Genomic DNA, 19,299 nt, shown 5'->3' on the forward strand with positions numbered 1-19,299 from the left:
GAGAAACCAGAGAGAGAGTGAGAAACTAGAGAGAGAGTGAGAAACCAGAGAGAGAGTGAGAAACTAGAGAGAGAGTGAGAAACTAGAGAGAGAGTGAGAAACCAGAGAGAGAGTGAGAAACTAGAGAGAGAGTGAGAAACTAGAGAGTGAGTGAGAACCCAGAGAGAGAGTGAGAAACTAGAGAGAGTGAGAAACTAGAGAGTGAGAAACTAGAGAGAGAGTGAGAAACCAGAGAGAGTGAGAAACCAGAGAGAGTGAGAAACCAGAGAGAGTGAGAAACCCAGAGAGAGAGTGAGAAAGTAGAGAGAGAGTGAGAAACTAGAGAGAGAGTGAGAAACCAGAGAGAGAGTGAGAAACTAGAGAGAGAGTGAGAAACTAGAGAGTGAGTGAGAACCCAGAGAGAGAGTGAGAAACTAGAGAGAGTGAGAAACTAGAGAGTGAGAAACTAGAGAGAGAGTGAGAAACCAGAGAGAGTGAGAAACCAGAGAGAGTGAGAAACCAGAGAGAGTGAGAAACCCAGAGAGAGAGTGAGAAAGTAGAGAGAGAGTGAGAAATTAGAGAGAGTGTGAGAAACCCAGAGAGAGTGAGAAACCAGAGAGAGTGAGAAACCAGAGAGAGAGAGTGAGAAACCAGAGAGAGAGTGATAAACGGGCGAGAGAGTGTGAGAAACCCAGAGAGAGTGAGAAACCCAGAGAGAGTGAGTGAGAAACCAGCGAGAGATTGAGATACCAGAGAGAGAGAAACCCAGAGAGAGAGTTAGAAACCAGAGAGAGAGTGAGAAACCAGAGAGAGAGAGAGAGAGAAACCAGAGAGAGAGTGAGAAACCAGAGAGAGAGTGAGACACTAGAGAGAGTTAGAAACTAGAGAGAGAGAGAGAAAAACTAGAGAGAGAGTGAGGAACTAGAGAGAGAGTGAGAAACAAGAGAGAGTGAGAAACCCATAGTGAGAGAATGTGAAACTAGAGAGAGAGAGTGAGAAACCAGAGAGAGAGTGAGAAACTAGAGAGAGAGTGAGAAACCAGAGAGATAGTGATAAACGAGAGAGAGCGAGAAACCCAGAGAGAGTGTGAGAAACCTGTGAGAGAGAGTGAGAAACCCAGAGAGAGTGTGGGAAACCAGAGAGAGAGAGTGAGAAATGAGAGAGAGAGTGAGAAACCAGAGAGAGAGTGAGAAACCAGAGAGTGGGTGAGAAACCCAGAGAGAGAGAGAGAGAGAAACTAGAGAGAGTGAGAAACTAGAGAGAGTGAGAAACCAGAGAGAGTGATAAACTAGAGAGAGTGAGAAACTAGAGAGTGAGAAACCCAGAGAGAGTGAGAAACTAGAGAGAGAGTGAGAAACCCAGATAGAGTGAGTGAGAAACCAGAGAGAGTGAGTCAGAAACTAGAGAGAGAGCGAGAGTGAGAAACTGGAGAGAGAGAGAGTAAGAAAGTAGAGAGAGAGAGTGAGAAACCCAGAGAGAGAGAGTGAGAAACTAGAGAGAGAGAGAGTGAGAAACAGGAGAGAGAGTGAGAAACCCAGAGAGAGAGAGTGAGAAACTAGAGAGGGAGAGAAACCAGAGAGAGTGAGAAACCAGAGAGAGTGAGAAACCAGAGAGAGAGTGAGAAACCAGAGAGATTGAGAAACCAGATACAGTGAGTAACTAGGGAGAGTGGGAAACTAGAGAGAGTGAGAAACTAGAGAGAGAGTGAGAAACTAGAGAGAGAGTGAGAAACTAGAGAGAGAGAGTGAGAAACCCAGAGAGAGAGAGAGTGAGAAACAAGAGAGAGTGAGAAACCCAGAGAGAGAGAGTGTGAAACCAGAGAGAGAGAGAGTGAGAAACCAGAGAGAGAGTGAGAAATTAGAGAGAGAGTGTGTAACCAGAGAGAGAGAGAGTGAGAAACCAGAGAGAGAGAGTGAGAAACTAGAGAGAGAGATTATGTATATAGAGAGAGGGAGAGACTGGAGGGAGAGGAATAAACCAGAGAGAGAGTGAATAGAGAGCGGGAGAATGAGTGGGAGAGAGCAGAGAGACAGATGGAGAGTTTTCCACGGGTGCTATTGTCTTTCTGATGAGTGTCTCTGGTTGCAGGAGAACAACACTCTGAAGAATTTCAGAAAGTGAACATACTAAAGAAGGTGCCAGTGATAAAGGATGGGGACTTCACCCTGGCTGAGAGGTAAGCTGCACACGGGCACTAGGAGCTTCATGAGTAACATCTGAAGGCAGGCTAACAGGAGGGCGGTGCCACAGGTAAAATCAACTGACTTTCTGACTATCCTGATGTCTCTGATTGGGGACTGTCTGCTTTCAGATGGACCTCCAGTGTATCAATTACTCATCACTTCAATGATCATTACCTTCATTAACCAAACAGAGCCAGCAAGATCAACAGTGCCTCTCTGGGACCCTGTACAATGAAGCACAGCATTTCTACAGCACTCACCATGACCTGCAGATGTCCCAAAGCAATTTATAGCCATATGAAAACTTTGGAACGGTAGCTACTAGTTTACTGTAAGATGCATATTTGCTCAACTCAAACCCCACTTCAAACAGCTTTGGAGTCCAGGAAAGAGCAGGTTGGGTCCATATTTCAATATCACATTTGAAAGACAACAACTCCAACAGTGCAGTACTCCATCAGTACTGACTCTCAGTCAGTGCAGTACTCCCTCAGCACTGACCTTCTGACAGTGCAGCACTCCCTCAGTACTGACTCTCTGTCAGTGCAGCACACCCACAGCACTGACCCTCTAACAGTGCAGCACTCCCTCAGTGCTGACCCTCTGTCAGTGCAGCACTCCCTCAGTACTGACTCTCTGTCAGTGCAGCACACCCACATCACTGACCCTCTAACAGTGCAGCACTCCCTCAGTGCAGACCCTCTGACAGTGCAGCGGTCCCTCAGTACTGACCCTCTGACAGTGCAGCGGTCCCTCAGCACTGACCCTCTGACAGTGCAGCACTCCCTCAGCACTGACCTTCTGACAGTGCAGCACTCCCTCAGTACTGACTCTCTGTCAGTGCAGCACACCCACATCACTGACCCTCTAACAGTGCAGCACTCCCTCAGTGCAGACCCTCTGACAGTGCAGCACTCCCTCAGCACTGACCCTCTGTCAGTGCAGTACTCCCTCAGAACTGACCCTCTGACAGTGCAGCCCTCCCTCAGTACTGACCCTATGTCAGTGCAGCACTCCCTCAGCACTGACCCTCTGTCAGTGCAGCACTCCCTCAGCACTGACCCTCTGTCAGTGCAGCACTCCATCAGTACTGACCCTCTGACAGTGCAGCACTCCCTCAGCATTGACCGTATGTCAGTGCAGCACTCCCTCAGTACTGACCCTCTGACAGTGCAGCACTCCCTCAGCATTGACCCTATGTCAGTGCAGCACTCCATCAGTACTGACCCTCTGACAGTGCAGCACTCCCTCAGCATTGACCCTATGTCAGTGCAGCACTCCATCAGTACTGACCCACTGACAGTGCAGTACTCCCTCAGTACTGACCCTCTGACAGTGCCACACTCCCTAAGTACTGACCCTCTGACAGTGCAGCACTCCCTAAGTACTGACCCTCTGACAATGCAGCACTCCCTCAGTACTGACCCTCTGACAGTGCAGCACTCCCTCAGTACTGACCCTCTGACAGTGCAGCACTCCCTCAGTACTGACCCTCTGACAGTGCAGCACTCCCTCAGTACTGACCCTCTGACAGTGCAGCACTCCCTCAGTACTGACCCTCTGACAGTACAGCTCCCTCAGTACTGACCCTCTGTGAATGCAGCCCTTCCTCAGTATTGACCCTCTGACAGTGCAGCACTCCCTCAGTACTGACCCTCTGAAAGTGCTCACTCCCTCACTACTGACCCTCAGTCAGTGCAGCACTCCCTCAGTACTGACCCTCTGAAAGTGCTCACTCCCTCACTACTGACCCTCTGACAGTGCAACACTCCCTCAGTACTGACCCTCTCACAGTGCAGCACTCCCTCTGTATTGACCCTCTGACAATGCAGTAATCCCTCAGTACTGATCCCCTGACAGTGCAGCATTCCCTCAGTACTGATCCTTTGACAGTGCAGTACTCCCTCAGTGCTGACCCTCTGACAGTGCTCACTCCCTCAGTACTGACCCTCTGACAGTGCAGCACTCCCTCAGTACTGATCCTCTGACAGTGCAGCACTCCCTCAGTACTGACCCTCTGACAGTGCGGCACTCCCTCAGTACTGACCCTTGACAATGCAGCGCTCCCTCAGTACTGACCCTCTGACAGTGCAGCTCTCCCTCAGTAGTGACCCTCTGACAGTGCAGCTCTCCCTCAGTTCTGACCCTCTGACAGTGCTCACTCCCTCAGTACTGACCCTCTGACAGTGCAGCACTCCCTCAGTACTGACCCTCTGACAGTGCAGCTCTCCCTCAGTACTGACCCTCTGACAGTGCAGCACTCCCTCAGTACTGACCCTCTGACAGTGCAGCACTCCCTCAGTACTGACCCTCTGACAGTGCAGCACTCCCTCAGTACTGACCCTCTGACAGTGCAGGTCTCCCTCAGTATTGTCCTGGTGAATCAGCCTGGGTATTGTGCCCGTGTTTGTGAGCAGTACCTGAATTCACAAGGCACTGACCTGAGGTAAGAGTGATACCATCTGATGAAAACTGAAGGTTCAGATTGAAGCCCTACATTTTACCTGATATCGATACCAGACCCTCCCAACCAGCGGTCAAAACCACTCCAGTTCAATGGTGAAAGTCTTTGCTTCTGGTAGGTAATTGAACCACAGTGAACACAATGAATGGGGCTTGCCTCTTTGCCAATGATGTTTTGTTGCTTCTGTTGAAGGAAAAACAGCCAGGCTCCCTGCTCCAGATTACCATTCAATCAACAATTCGGGAAGGTACCTATCCAGTCTGAAAGTTGGCCCGAGCCTGGCATCACATCTGTTGGGGACGATTAATGAAGCACTGGAGAAGGGGGAGTTGCCGGAGCCGATGAAGCAGGCAGCAATCACACTAATCCCCAAAAAAGGGAAGGATCCGGTGGAATGTGGGTCGTATAGACCCATATCACTATTGAACACGGATGTGAAAGTATTGGCTAAGTTGTTGGCGGGGAGGATGGAGGATTGTGTCCTGGGGGTGGTTGCAGCTTGTTTATCTTTCAGGCTCTCCCGATCTTCATACCAAAGACCTTTTTTCGGAAAGTGGACACAATCATCTCTGACTTTGTACAAGCGGGGAAGGTGCCGAGGGTGGGGAGGACCCTGCTACAGAGGCAGAGGCAGCAGGGGGGGTTGGCGTTGCCAAACCTGCTTCATTATTATTGGGCGGCGAATGTAGACAAGGTGCAGCGGTGGTGGAAAGGAGAAGGGGTAGAGTGGGTTAGGATGGAGGAGGAATCTTGTAAGGGGTCTAGTTTGAGGGCTATGGTGACGGCAGCATTGCCAATTGCTCCGAGTAGGTGTTCAGGGAGCCCAGTGTTGCAGTCCACGGTGAAGATATGGAATCAGCTGAGGAGGCATTTTAGAGTGGAGGGGATGTCGGTGCTAACGGCGCTGTGTGAGAATCATGGGTTTGAGCCGGGGGGGGATGGATAGTGTATACAGGAGGTGGAGGGAAGTGAGGCTGGTAAAGGTGAGGGATTTGTATTTGGAGGAAGGGTTCGCCAGTCTAGAGGAGCTAAGGGAGAGGGTAGAGCTGCTGACGGGTAGTGAGTTCAGATATCTACAGGTTAGGGACTTTGCACAAAAGGTCTGGAAGCGGTTCCCTAGATTGCCGGGATACAACCTGCTGGAGCGACTGCTGCTTCCGGATGTGGAAGGGGAGGGAATAATTGGGGATATATATAAGTGGCTGGGGAGCAAGGAGGCGAGCGGGTGGTGAAGATCAAGGAGAAATGGGAAGCGGAGTTGGGTGGAGATCAATTGGGGAGTATGGAGTGAGGCACTGCAAAGGGTAAACGGGATCTCCTCTTGCGCAAGGATGAGCCTGATACAGTTTAAGGTGGTGCACAGGGTGTATATGACTCGGGTGAGAATGAGTGGGTTCTTTCAGGAGGTAGCAGCTGAGTGTGTGAGGTGTGGGCGGGGGCCAGCGAATCATGCGCACATGTTTTGGGGTTGGGAAAAATTGCGAAGGTTCTGGGCGGGAGTGTTGCGGTCTTCGCCAGAATAGTGGAGGAGGGAGTGGACCCGGACCCTTTGGTGGTGATATTTTTTTTTTTTTTTTATAAATTTAGATTACCCAATTATTTTTTCCAATTAAGGGGCAATTTAGCGTGGCCAATCCACCTACTCTGCACATTTTTGGGTTGTGGGGGCGAAACCCACGCAGACACGGGGAGAATGTGCAAACTCCACACAGACAGTGACCCAGAGCCGGGATCGAACCTGGGACCTCAGCGCCGTGAGGCGGTTGTGCTAACCACTAGGCCACCGTGCTGCCCTTGGTGGTGATATTTGGGGTTTCAGAGAAGCCGGAGCTCATGGAGAGGAGGATGGCCGATGTCACGGTGACAAATTTTGCTGGAGTGGCGGTCGGCATCGTCACCGGGGGGTAGCAGCATGGTTGGATGACCTGTATGACTTCCTGCGGTTAGAGAAGTTAAAGTATGAGTTAAGGGGCTCAGCAGGGGAGTTTGAGAAAAGGGGGGGATGTTTGTGACCGTGTTTGAGGAGCTGTTCATCACAGGGGGGTGGATGATGGGGGGGGGGGGAATGGGACAACTCATCGCCGCCGACTCATCGCCGCCAACTCATCGCCAGCCCAACTCATCGTCAGCCAACTCATCGCCAGCCAACTCATCGCCAGCCAACTCATCGCCAGCCAACTCATCGCCAGCCAACTCATCGCCAGCCAACTCATCGCCAGCCCAACTCATCGCCAGCCAACTCACCGCCAGCCAACTCATCGCCAGCCCAACTCATCGCCAGCCAACTCATCGCCAGCCAACTCATCGCCAGCCAACTCATCGCCAGCCAACTCATCGCCAGCCCAACTCATCGCCAGCCAACTCATCGCCAGCCCAATAAAAACAGTACAGTCAACAGACTTCTTAACAGCGCTCTGGAGTGAATGGAATCTATTTAAACCAACAGACTTCTTAACAGCGCTCTGGAGTGAATGGAATCTATTTAAACAATTTAAACCTATAGAAAACAAAGGACATTTTAACATATTTTTCAGTAAGTTGACTCTATATATATTGCATATATATTTATTAACATGATAATCCTCCCACATCTATCCACGCAAACGCATCCACACACACACACCTGCATAGGGTTATCAATCGTGGCATCTCAAAGAAACTTATTAGCATGAAACCAGTGGCATATATCAGCTGACTTGTACCAGAGTGCACTTTGCAACTCACAAAGTTGCTCAATGTATATTCGCACCTGCCACATATAATTTTGTGCTTTTCGTCTGAATAGCTGAAATTGACAAACACCAGGGTTATGGAACATGCGAGCGACAAATGTGAAATTGATTAGGTTCAGATTTGGTCAGTTGACTGTTTACTGTATATTTTTCAGTAAATTGACTCTATTTAAAAAGTGCCCAATATAAAAACGATTGTATTTAACCAGAGACGGACGGAAAACACAATACAAAAAACAGTAACTTACAATTAACAGCGTCTATTTCAATAGAGCCCGACAGTAAACAGTCAACTGACCAAAATATGTTAAAATGTCCTTTGTTTTCTATAGGCTTAAATTGTTTAAATAGATTCCATTCACTCCAGAGCGCTGTTAAGAAGTCTGTTGGTTTAAATAGATTCCATTCACTCCAGAGCGCTGTTAAGAAGTCTGTTGCCTGTACTGTTTTTATTGGGCTAGCGATGAGTTGGGCTGGCGATGAGTTGGGCTGGCGATGTGTTGGGCTGGCGATGAGTTGGGCTGGCGATGAGTTGGGCTGGCGATGAGTTGGGCTGGCGATGAGTTGGCTGGCGATGTGTTGGGCTGGCGATGAGTTGGGCTGGCGATGAGTTGGGCTGGCGATGAGTTGGGCTGGCGCTGAGTTGGGCTGGCGATGAGTCGGCGGCGATGAGTTGGGCTGGCGCTGAGTTGGGCTGGCGATGAGTTGGGCTGGCGATGAGTTGGCTGGCGATGAGTTGGCTGGCGATGAGTTGGGCTGGCGATGAGTTGGCTGGCGATGAGTTGGGCTGGCGATGAGTTGGGCTGGCGATGAGTTGGGCTGGCGCTGAGTTGGGCTGGCGATGAGTTGGGCTGGCGATGAGTCGGCGGCGATGAGTTGGGCTGGCGCTGAGTTGGGCTGGCGCTGAGTCGGCGGCGATGAGTTGTCCTAGACCCGATTTGGGGGGGGGGGGGGGGGGGGGTGAAAAAGGAGAAAAATCTGAACAAACTGTACAATTGATTGTTGGGAAGAATGTTTCCCGGGGTGTTTATTTGCTGTAACCTACTTTGATACAAGTTTGAATAAAATGCGTTTATAAGAAAAAAAATAAAGTTGGCCCGAGATTGTCATCAGGCTTGACCATGATGCATTTCCCAGTTGAATATCCCAATTCTATTAATTGTGTTGAAAATGGCCATTCAGGCTGCACGGCCAAATGTCAGAAGTAAATTGGGAAGAGAGAGAGTACATTGATGTCAATATTGACGGTCAATGGCCTGGATTTTGTGCTCAGCAGTGAATGATCAACGTCCACCATTCATTACGCTCACCCACAGATTTTCTGTGGGATTTTACATTGGAACTTACTGTGAATTGAGAGGCATTTTGGTGCAGTGTCATTGACCGGGACTGGGGACCTATGTGTATCTCTTCAACCAGCAGATTACAGGATGTTACTCAGTGTGAACCAGGAACTTTCAATGTCAAATCCGGTCGAGAAAGTGAAATAAAGTGAGGGAATGAAAGATAGGTTGAGGAGAGAGAGAGAGATATAAGAGATGAAAAGTTTTTAAACATGTATTTTTTCAAATCTGCAATAATAGTTAAAATCTGAAGGGATAACTCTTCTGGCTTAAATGTAATTTTCAGTGCCAAAGTCTATAATTAAGACTATCCCATTGTTAAAAGGGTGCACACACTGAGATATACACCTTTTTCAGGTGAGCCTAGCTGGTTAATTGGTTTTAGAAATGACATTTATGGGGCGGAATTCTCCCATCGGGCGGCTAAGTGTTGACGCCGGCGTAGAAACGGGAGTGTTTTACTCTGGCGTCAGTGCCCGTTCCGGGACCCCATTCCCCAGCCCACAGGGGGCTAGCACAACGCTGGAGCAGCCAACGCTGCTCCAGCTGCCGCTCCTGACGTGAACCCGGCGCTGCGGGGTCCGCGCACGCCCTGTTGGGCCGGGGCCAACTAGCGCATGCGCAGTGGCCTTCTTCCCCGCGCGGCCCCGGCGACAAATGGCGCAGGAGCCGGCGCGGAGGAAAGGAGGCTCCCAGCCAGAGAGGCCGGCCCACCGATCGGTGGACCCCGGTTGCGGGCCAGGCCGCTACGGAGGCCGCCCCCGGGGTCGGACCAACCCCCCACCCCCCCTCCACAGGCCACTCCTGGACCCTTCAACGCCAAGGTCCCGCCGGCTCAGAGGATGTTAGAACGGCGCCAGCGGGACTTGCATTTTTTGTGATGGTCGCTCGGCCCATCCGGGCCGGAGAATCGGTGCTGATGGAGAGTGACTCTAACTCTTTCTGTTGCAGTGTGGCGATCCTGAAATATCTGGCTGGTAAATACCAGAGCCCTGACCACTGGTACCCAGCAGACCTGCAGAAACGGGCTCGGGTGGATGAATATCTCTCCTGGCAGCATACTACACTCAGACCTCAAGCTGGCAATATCTTCAGGATGAAGGTGAGACATTTTCAGCATAATAGACAGTGTACAATAGTCTACTTAACCAGCCCGTGCTGGCAAAACCCAAATGAAAACATGTACTGTGAGATGTGATTCTGTGATGGACAGCACTGCTGAACAATCCTGAGTGCATTGATAGCTACATAAACAACCAAAGGCAGCACAGTGCCACAGTGGCTAGCACTGGTGTCCCACAGCATCATGGACTTGTGTTCAATTCCGGCCTTGTATGACTCTCTGTGTGGAGTTTGTACGTTTTCCCTGTGTCTGCGTGGGTTTCCTCCGGGTGCTCCGGTTTTCTCCAGTAGTACAAAGATAGATGTGCAGGTTAGGTGGATTGATCATGCTAAGTTGCACCCTAGTATCCAGGGAGGTACAAGTTAGATTGTGGGGTTACGGGGATAAGGAGAAGTGGGGCGGGGGGGGGGGGGGGGGCCTAGATGGAGTGCTCCTTCGAAGTGTTAGTGCAGACTTGATAGTCAAAATGGCCTCCGTCTGCCCTGTGGGATTCTATAATTTAAGATAATAAGTCAAACGCATAACGTGGCTCATTTACACTTTCTAGAAACAACATGGGCGAAATTCTCCCCCCCCCACGACGGGTGGGAGAATAGCGGGAGGGCCTTCCCGACTTTTTTGACGCCCTCCCGCTATTCTCCCCCCCCCCGCCGAAATCCCGACACGAATCGCTGCCGCCGTTTTTTTACGGCCGGCAGCGATTCACAGCTGTTAGAAGGGCCGAAGTCCCAGCCCTTTACGACCTTTTTACGAACGGCAAACACACCTGGTCCTGCCGTTCGTAAAAACGTCGTGACCACCTGGAAAAAAATAACCATGGCACCGATTGGCACGGCAGTACCACGGCCGTGCCAAGGGTGCCATGGGCCCGCGATCGGTGCCCACCGATCGCGGGCAGCGGGCCCGATGCCCGCGCACTATTTGTCCTTCCGCCGCCCCGCAGTATCAATACGCGGGGCGGCTGAGGGGCAACCCGGACCGCGCATGCGCGGGTTTCGCGCAAAAACACGATGACGTCACCCGCGCATGCGCGGGTGGAGTCTTCCCACCTGCGCATGCGCGGCTGATGTCATATGACGCGTCAGCCGGCGCTAAGTCCGACAAGCGGGCTTAACGATTTTCGTTAAGCCCGACTTGTCGGAGCCTCCGATGTCGGGCTGCTAGCCCCGACGGGGGACCAGAATCGGTCCCCCGTCGGGAAGGGGCGCGATGCCGTAAAACCCGCCCGGGTTTTACGGCAGTTTGACGATTTCTCCCGTTTTGGGAGAATTTCGCCCCATGTGTTCTTATACAGGGACCCACTCACTGCAAAAGGAGCTTTTGGGAGCTTGGGAAGCCTTTAGTTCTCCATGGCTCTCTCTTATGGCAATACCTCAGCCAATCAGAAGCAGCATCCAATTTTTCCTGCAGTATAAATTGCTGTAATTGTTTGAAATTTGGTATTCTTCCATTTGTCCTGGCGAGTGTAAGGTGACAACCATCGGTAACATGTCTCTCTTTTCAGCGATAATCCCGTTCTGTACTACATAACACTAGTCCACCTCTCCCAGGGTAAATACCCCCATGGTTCTGCCCACCAGGGTAAATACCCCCATGGTTCCTCCCCCCCAGGGTAAATACCCCCATGGTTCCTCCCCCCCAGGGTAAATACCCCCATGGTTCTGCCCACCAGGGTAAATACCCCCGTGGTTCCTCCTCCCCAGGGTAAATACCCCCGTGGTTCCTCCCCCCAGGGTAAATACCCCCATGGTTCCTCTCCCAGGGTAAATATTCCATGGTTCCTCCTCCCCAGGGTAAATACCCCATGGTTCCTCCTCCCCAGGTTAAATACCCCCATGGTTCCTCTCCCAGGGTAAATACCCCCATGGATCCTCTCCCAGGGTAAATACCCCCATGGTTCCTCTCCCAGGGTAGCTGCCCCCATGGTTCCTCTCCCAGGGTAAATACCCCCATGGTTCCTCCTCCCCAGGGTAAATACCCCCATGGTTCCTCCTCCCCAGGGTAAATACCCCCATGGTTCCTCCCCCCCCCCAGGGTAAATACCCCCATGGTTCCTCCTCCCCCCCAGGGTAAACAACCCCATGGTTCCTCCTCCTCCCAGGGTAAATACTCCCATGGTTCCTCCTCCCCAGGGTAAATACCCCCATGGTTCCTCTCCCAGGGTAAATACCCCCATGGATCCGCCCACCATGGTAAATACCCCCATGGTTCCTCCTCCCCAGGGTAAATACCCCCATGGTTCCTCCTCCCCCCCAGGGTAAACACCCCCATGGTTCCTCCTCCCTCCCAGGGTAAATACCCCCATGGTTCCTCCTCCCCAGGGTAAATACCCCCATGGTTCCTCTCCCAGGGCAAGTACCCCCATGGATCCGCCCACCAGGGTAAATACCCCCATGGTTCCTCTCCCAGGGTAAATACCCCCATGGTTCCTCCTCCCCAGGGTAAATACCCCCATGGTTCCTCTCCCAGGGTAAATACCCCCATGGTTCCTCTCCCAGGGTAAATACCCCCATGGTTCCTCCTCCCCAGGGTAAATACCCCATGGTTCCTCTCGCAGGGTAAATACCCCCACGGTTCCCCCCCCCCCGGGTAAAGACCCCCATGGTTCCTCCTCCCCAGGGTAAATACCCACATGGTTCCTCCTCCCCAGGGTAAATACCCCCATGGTTCCCCCTTCCCAGGGTAAATACCCCCATGGTTCCTCTCCCAGGGTAAATACCCACATGGTTCCTCTCCCAGGGTAAATACCCCATGGTTCCTCCTCCCCAGGGTAAATAACCCATGGTTCCTCCTCCCCAGGGTAAATACCCCCATGGTTCCTCTCCCAGGGTAAATACCCACATGGTTCCTCTCCCAGGGTAAATACCCCATGGTTCCTCCTCCCCAGGGTAAATACCCCCATGGTTCCTCCTCCCCAGGGTAAATACCCCATGGTTCCTCCTCCCCAGGGTAAATACCCCCATGGTTCCCCCTTCCCAGGGTAAATACCCCATGGTTCCCCCTTCCCAGGGTAAATACCCCCATGGTTCCTCTCCCAGGGTAAATACCCACATGGTTCCTCTCCCAGGGTAAATACCCCATGGTTCCTCCTCCCCAGGGTAAATACCCCATGGTTCCTCCTCCCAGGGTAAATAACCCCATGGTTCCTCCTCCCCAGGGTAAATACCCCCATGGTTCCTCCTCCCCAGGGTAAATACCCCCATGGTTCCTCCTCCCCAGAGTAAATACCCCCATGGTTCCTCCTCCCCAGGGTAAATACCCCCATGGTTCCTCCTCCCCAGGGTAAACACCCCCATGGTTCCTCCTCCCCAAGGTAAATACCCCCATGGTTCCTCCTCCCCAGGGTAAATACCCCATGGTTCCTCCTCCCAGGGTAAATGCCCCCATGGTTCCTCCTCCCCAGGGTAAATACCCCCATGGTTCCTCCTCCTCCCCAGGGTAAATACCTCCATGGTTCCTCCTCCCCAGGGTAAACACCCCCATGGTTCCTCCTCCTCCCCAGGGTAGATACCCCCATGTTTCCTCCTCCCTCCCAGGGTAAATACCCCCATGGTTCCTCCCCCAGTGTAAATACCCCTATGGTTCCTCTCCCAGGGTAAATACCCCCATGGTTCCTCCTCCCCCCCAGGGTAAATACCCCCATGGTCCCTCCCCCCCCCAGGGTAAATACCCCCATGGTTCCTCCTCCCCCCCCTGGGTAAACACCCCCATGGTTCCTCCCCCCCAGGGTAAACACCCCCATGGTTCCTCCCCCCCTGGGTAAACACCCCCATGATTCCTCCCCCCCAGGGTAAACACCCCCATGGTTCCTCCTCCTCCCCAGGGTAAATACCTCCATGATTCCTCCTCTCCCAGGGTACATACCTCATGGTATCGCCTCTCTGTGTAAATACTCCATGGTTCCTCCTCTCCCAGGGTAATTAACTCCATGATTCCTCCTCTCCCAGGGTAAATCCCCCCATGGTTCCTCCTCTGTCTAAATACCCCCATGGTTCCCCCTCTCTGTATATCCCCCCACGGCTGCAGCTTTGTAGATTCATGTCTTCTGCTTCTTCCTGTGAAATCTCTGTGGGGGTCAGTGTTTGATGTGCTTTGATCCAACTTCTCTGAGGCTGGTTTCACTGGAAGATGCTCCCATTATTTGGCCCAATTGGCTCTATTTTACAGCCAGGGCTGATGTTGTGCACCACGTGTCCTTTACGAGGGCTGCACACGGGGTTGGAGTCACAGAGGTAAGAGAACTTGGGCCTTCCCTTTCAGACCTGACCCACCTGATTACTCTGACCCATCAATGGTACTCGTCCTCAGGAGGATATGACCCCCTCTGATAGTTCTCGCAATTGGCTGAGCATTTTGGACAGCTTTATCGCTGTTGGACGATTCCCCATCCCACCCCACCCACTCAGTTAGTAGCTCTGGATCAGAAAGTCGTGGGTACAAGTCCAACTCCAGGGATCTGAGCACAAAGCCAAGGCTGACACTCTAGTGAATGCTACACTGGCGTGGGTGCCATCTTACATTAAACCCAGGTGTGATAAGGAGCAAGGTTCTACAAACAGCGATATGTCAATGACCAGACAAACTGCTTTAGTGATTTAAGGAATAAGAGAGTGCCAGGAAGCTGGACAAGATCCCCTGTACTGCAGACGGTGCCAGCTAATCTGATCCTCAGTTTAACGTTATCTGAAAGGTGCCACCTCTGACTGTGCTGTACTCCCTCAGGGCTATACTGGAGTGTCTGAGTTCATCATGAGCTCAAGACTCTGGGTCGGGATTTAAACTCCAAGGCAAAGCCATTGGGTGGGATTGTGGTGCGATGCCCCCCCACCCCCCCCCCCCAGCAGCGGGACTCTCCGTCCCTCCAGCCGGCCATTGTGGGCACCCCACGCCGTTGGGAAAGTGTCCGCTCGAAAAGGTGCCATTTGTGTTTTATTTCTGGCAGAGGTGAAATGTTTGGGCTGGAAGATGTGGAAACATGGAAGGCAGTGATGCTAAATCAGCAAAACCTTCCCCACAAGAACAAAAATATGAATTTTGGGATCAGAAAGCAAACTGAATGGGGGCTCAGGCAGCAATAATTTGTATTTATCTGGTGCCTTAATGGAGAAAAATGTCCCAAAGCGGCGATCAGACTGAATAGGAAGAGATGTGAGGGCAGAAAACCCCCTTGGTCAAAGAGGTAGAGGGAGATAGAAGCGGGGGGAGGGGCGGGGGGGAGGTTAAGGAAAGGAACTGCAGAACTTGGCACCAAGGCAGCTGAAGGCACGACCATCATGAGTGGCACTTTGGAAATCGGGCACCAGAATTCGAGGAACGCCTGAATCTTGAAAGATTGTCGGAGGAGGCTACAGAGGTAGAGAGATGAGGCCCTGGAGTGAGCTGGAGATATTAGACTGCTTTTGGGATTTGGTGGGTAACTGGGGAAGAGCACAGACGAGCTGTCCATGCCAACTGTTAACCATCGTGCTGCAAGTTGGAAAATCGTTCCCACAGGTTGGGAAGGTGGGGTGTGAATCAGTATTCCTCTCGTGGTGGCCGTTTCTGATTCCTCACAGGATCTCCAACTGATGGCCCACAAGATCAACCCAGAGTTCCCAGTCTCCCTCTCCAGCTCCTGACAATGACCTGCTTGTCAGGAAGTTTAGTTGGGACTTGCCTGCACTTGTTCTCTCCCCGCCCTAGCCAAAGGAAATTAACCATCAACATTTGTAGATTCACACAGATAAAGAACTCAGAACTAATCACTTTGTTTTTGGTTTGTTGTTTGGCATTGCCCAAGGAAAATGAGCAAATATGCAGTTCATAAACCTCTCCTTTATTTGTTTCCTTCCCAAGGTTTCGAGTTACAGACGTGGTGTTGTAATCCGATAATAGCTAAACACACAAATGTTCTCCATGCACCACACTCAACCCTAAAACCAAGGCCTCACCACCCCCGCAACGGAGACCCCGCCCCTGTGAGGGAGACCCTGCCCCTGTGACGGAGACCCCGCCCCTGTGAGGGAGACCCCGCCCCTGTGACGGAGACCCCGCCCCTGTGAGGGAGACCCCGCCCCTGTGAGGGAGACCCCGCCCCGGCCCTGTGAGGGAGACCCCGCCCCTGTGAGGGAGACCCCGCCCCGGCCCTGTGAGGGAGACCCCGCACCGGCCCTGTGAGGGAGACCCCGCCCCTGTGAGGGAGACCCCGCCCCGTGAGGGAGACCCCGCCCCGGCCCTGTGAGGGAGACCCCGCACCGGCCCTGTGAGGGAGACCCCGCCCCCGGCCCTGTGAGGGAGGCCCCGCCCCTGTGAGGGAGACCCCGCCCCTGTGAGGGAGACCCCGGCCCCCGGCCGCGTGACGGAGACCCCGGCCCCGGCCCAGTGACGGAGACCCCGGCCCCGTGACGGAGACCCGGCCCTCGTGACGGAGACCCCGGCCGCGTGACGGAGACCCCGGCCCCGTGACGGAGACCCCGGCCCCCGGCCCCCGTGACGGAGACCCCGGCCCGTGACGGAGACCCCGGCCCCGTGACGGAGACCCCGGCCCCCGGCCCCGTGACGGAGACCCCGGCCAGTGACGGAGACCCCGGCCCCGTGACGGAGACCCCGGCCGCGTGACGGAGACCCCGTCCCCCGTGACGGAGACCCGTCCGCGTGACGGAGACCCCGGCCCAGTGACGGAGACCCCGGCCGCGTGACGGAGACCCCGGCCCAGTGACGGAGACCCCGGCCCCCGGCCCAGTGACAGAGACCCCAGAGCACCTTCTACTGAAATGAATGATCACCAAACTCATTCACTGAGTTACCTATTCTGTTACTCATGTTGTTGGGGTCTTGTGTCCACAGGTCCTTTTCCCAATCATGACTGGAGGTCCAGCCCCCGAAGATAAAATGCAAGAGGCTCAGGATGAACTGACCAAAGGACTTGAGAGTTTTCAGGAGAAGTTCCTTCAGGATAAACCCTTCATTGTTGGAACGGAGATCTCCTTGGCGGACCTGGTTGCCATTGTTGAGCTGATGCAGGTAGGTGTCGGTGACAGGTATCAGTGAACAGGTGAAGGCTTTTTGATCCTTTGTGTGAATGCTAGCTCTTCACCTGAAGCTGTCTGCTCTAACCCTGGATTCCCATGTGGTGAGATATCCGTGTATGAAGAGCTCTCCGTGGGAACACACTGCTTTCATTCTACCTGTGAAAACTCTGTCTGCCTTGTTAATCATTCACCAATCAGTGGAAACAATCTGTACTTGTTACTCTCTCGGGAACTTACATTAGTTTCGAAAGCTGCTGTTAGTTTCTCCCCCAATATTCTCTGTTGCAGCAATTCTCAACTTTTGTGAAATATTTTATTTGAATAATAGTCGTGTCAGGTATTCAGCTGTAGCTACACGAGCAGATCAGAGACTGGGAATTCTGCATAGAGTAACTCACTCCTGACTCCCTGATGTGACCATCAATTCACTCGAGACACGCTAGGAAGTAAACTGTGGCTTTAATGGACTTACAACTGAGCCTGCCTGCAACCAGAAGAACTGAGGGCAGACTCACAAGGCTGCAGCATGTTATACTTCCGGCAGAGGGAGGGGCCATGGGCGGAGCCGAGGGTGGAGCCCTGTACAAGCTCCTCATCTCCCCCTGTGGGCAGAGCCGCGCAATGGCTCACATACAGAGCCCACAGGGACACAATGCTATACAGTGTGAACACAATACTATACAGTGTGAATTACATGATGTACATTCACCACACTCCCTAAAGCCTGTCCACCATCTAAAGTGCATTGGTCAGTTGCTTATTCTCCCCGTATCTGTGTGGGTCACACCCCCACAACCTAAAGGTGTGCAAGGTAGGTGGATTGGCCCCTTACTGGGCCACCTGTCTGGATGATGCAGTTCCAACAATACTCAAGAAGCTCAGCATTGTCCAGGACAAAGTTTGATTGGCACACCATCCACCACCTTAAACATTCACTCCCTCCTCCACCGACTCACAGTGACAGCCGTGTGTACCATCCACAGGATGCACTGCAGCAACTGACCAAGGCTCCTTGGGCAGCACCTTCCTAACCCATGACCACCACCATGAGTTAGTTGGAGCAGTGATAGGTGATCTATAACAGACCTGGGGCTCGCTGCGAATAGGGGAGGTGTGAGTGGAGGATGAAATATGGAATCAGTTGTTATTCCCTGTGGCTTGTGCGAGAAAATGCACACACATTGATTTTAGAATTTAGAACAGTACAGCACAGAACAGGTCCTTCGGCCCTCGATGTTGTGCCGAGCAATGATCACCCCACTCAAACTCACGTATCCACCCTATACCCGTAACCCAACAACCCCCCCTCCCCTTAACCTTACTTATTAGAACACTACGGGCAATTTAGCATGGCCAATCCACCTAACCCGCACATCTTTGGACTGTGGGAGGAAACCGGAGCACCCGGAGGAAACCCACGCACACACGGGGAGGACGTGCAGACTCCGCACAGACAGTGACCCAGCCGGGAACCGAACCTGCTGCTTGATTGGCAGCACGACTATTTGCTGCTTGATTGGCAGAGATGTCATCTGGAGTTGGAGAGTCTGCTCAAAGTGAATGCTAGACTTTGCGCCCTTGGCTGAATAGCTCATCAACAATTGGCTCACACTAGGAGAAGGTTGGGAACTGAGAAGTGCCTTTCATATAAAACCACAGGATGTTACCAATGGGGCTTGGGACCAGAGGCAGGCCTTAATTTAACAATATTCACTGGATGCCAACAGTGCAGGTGGGCACTTTGGGCACCTAACAGGAAAGCCAATGCAGCATAAAATGGGGTGAACTTCTGGCCCTGGATTGTTCGGTTAAGCTGTGACCCAAATTGTGAGGTTTAACACTGACATTTTCAGTTGTAAATTGCCCTGTCATTAATGCTTCTCCCTCTTCTGCTTCCTAAACCCTACCCAATGTTAACCAATTCTTTCCTCCCCTCCCCCCGACTGTAGCCTCTCGGTGGCGGGTATGACCCGCTGGAAGGTTCGGCCACGCTCACTGCTTGGCGTGACAGAGTGAAGACGGCAATCGGCAAAGATTTATTCAACAAGGCTCATGAAGCAATCCTCAACGCTGCAGAGACACTAAAATTGCTGACCCAGGGCCAGCCCGAGACATTGGCAGCTGCCAAAGCCTCCTTCAGGAAATATTTCAAATAAAATGATGGAGTGTAATAAAATCACAATTCTATAATCCTAATAATCTTTATTAGTGTCACAAGTAGGCTTACATTAACACTGCAGTTAAGTTACTGTGAAAATCCCCATAACCAGACTGTGCGGTTTATGTGTAAAACGACTAATTCCATATAGATCTGCTCAGTAGCATGGTGGTTAGCATAAATGCTTCACAGCTCCAGGGTCCCAGGTTCGATTCCCGGCTGGGTCACTGTCTGTGTGGAGTCTGCACGTCCTCCCCGTGTGTGCGTGGGTTTCCTCCAGGTGCTCCGGTTTCCTCCCACAGTCCAA

The 19,299-nt window shown here is 52.4% G+C and overlaps 1 protein-coding gene across 1 annotated transcript in view; it reads left to right on the forward strand.

The window, feature by feature from the left end:
• The window catches only part of LOC119969671 (glutathione S-transferase theta-1-like), a 67,616-nt gene extending 48,586 nt beyond the window's left edge, over positions 1–19,030 (forward strand). Inside the window, exons 3-6 of the mRNA XM_038803931.1 lie at positions 2,053–2,155; positions 9,653–9,803; positions 16,650–16,826; positions 18,784–19,030. Of these exons, the coding sequence (XP_038659859.1) occupies positions 2,053–2,155; positions 9,653–9,803; positions 16,650–16,826; positions 18,784–18,990 (638 nt within the window). The 3' untranslated portion in view covers positions 18,991–19,030. The remainder of the gene's footprint in view (positions 1–2,052; positions 2,156–9,652; positions 9,804–16,649; positions 16,827–18,783) is intronic.
• The last annotated feature ends 269 nt before the right edge of the window (positions 19,031–19,299 follow it).

Source organism: Scyliorhinus canicula, chromosome 1 (assembly GCF_902713615.1).
Source record: "Scyliorhinus canicula chromosome 1, sScyCan1.1, whole genome shotgun sequence".
Classification (NCBI taxonomy): domain Eukaryota; kingdom Metazoa; phylum Chordata; class Chondrichthyes; order Carcharhiniformes; family Scyliorhinidae; genus Scyliorhinus; species Scyliorhinus canicula.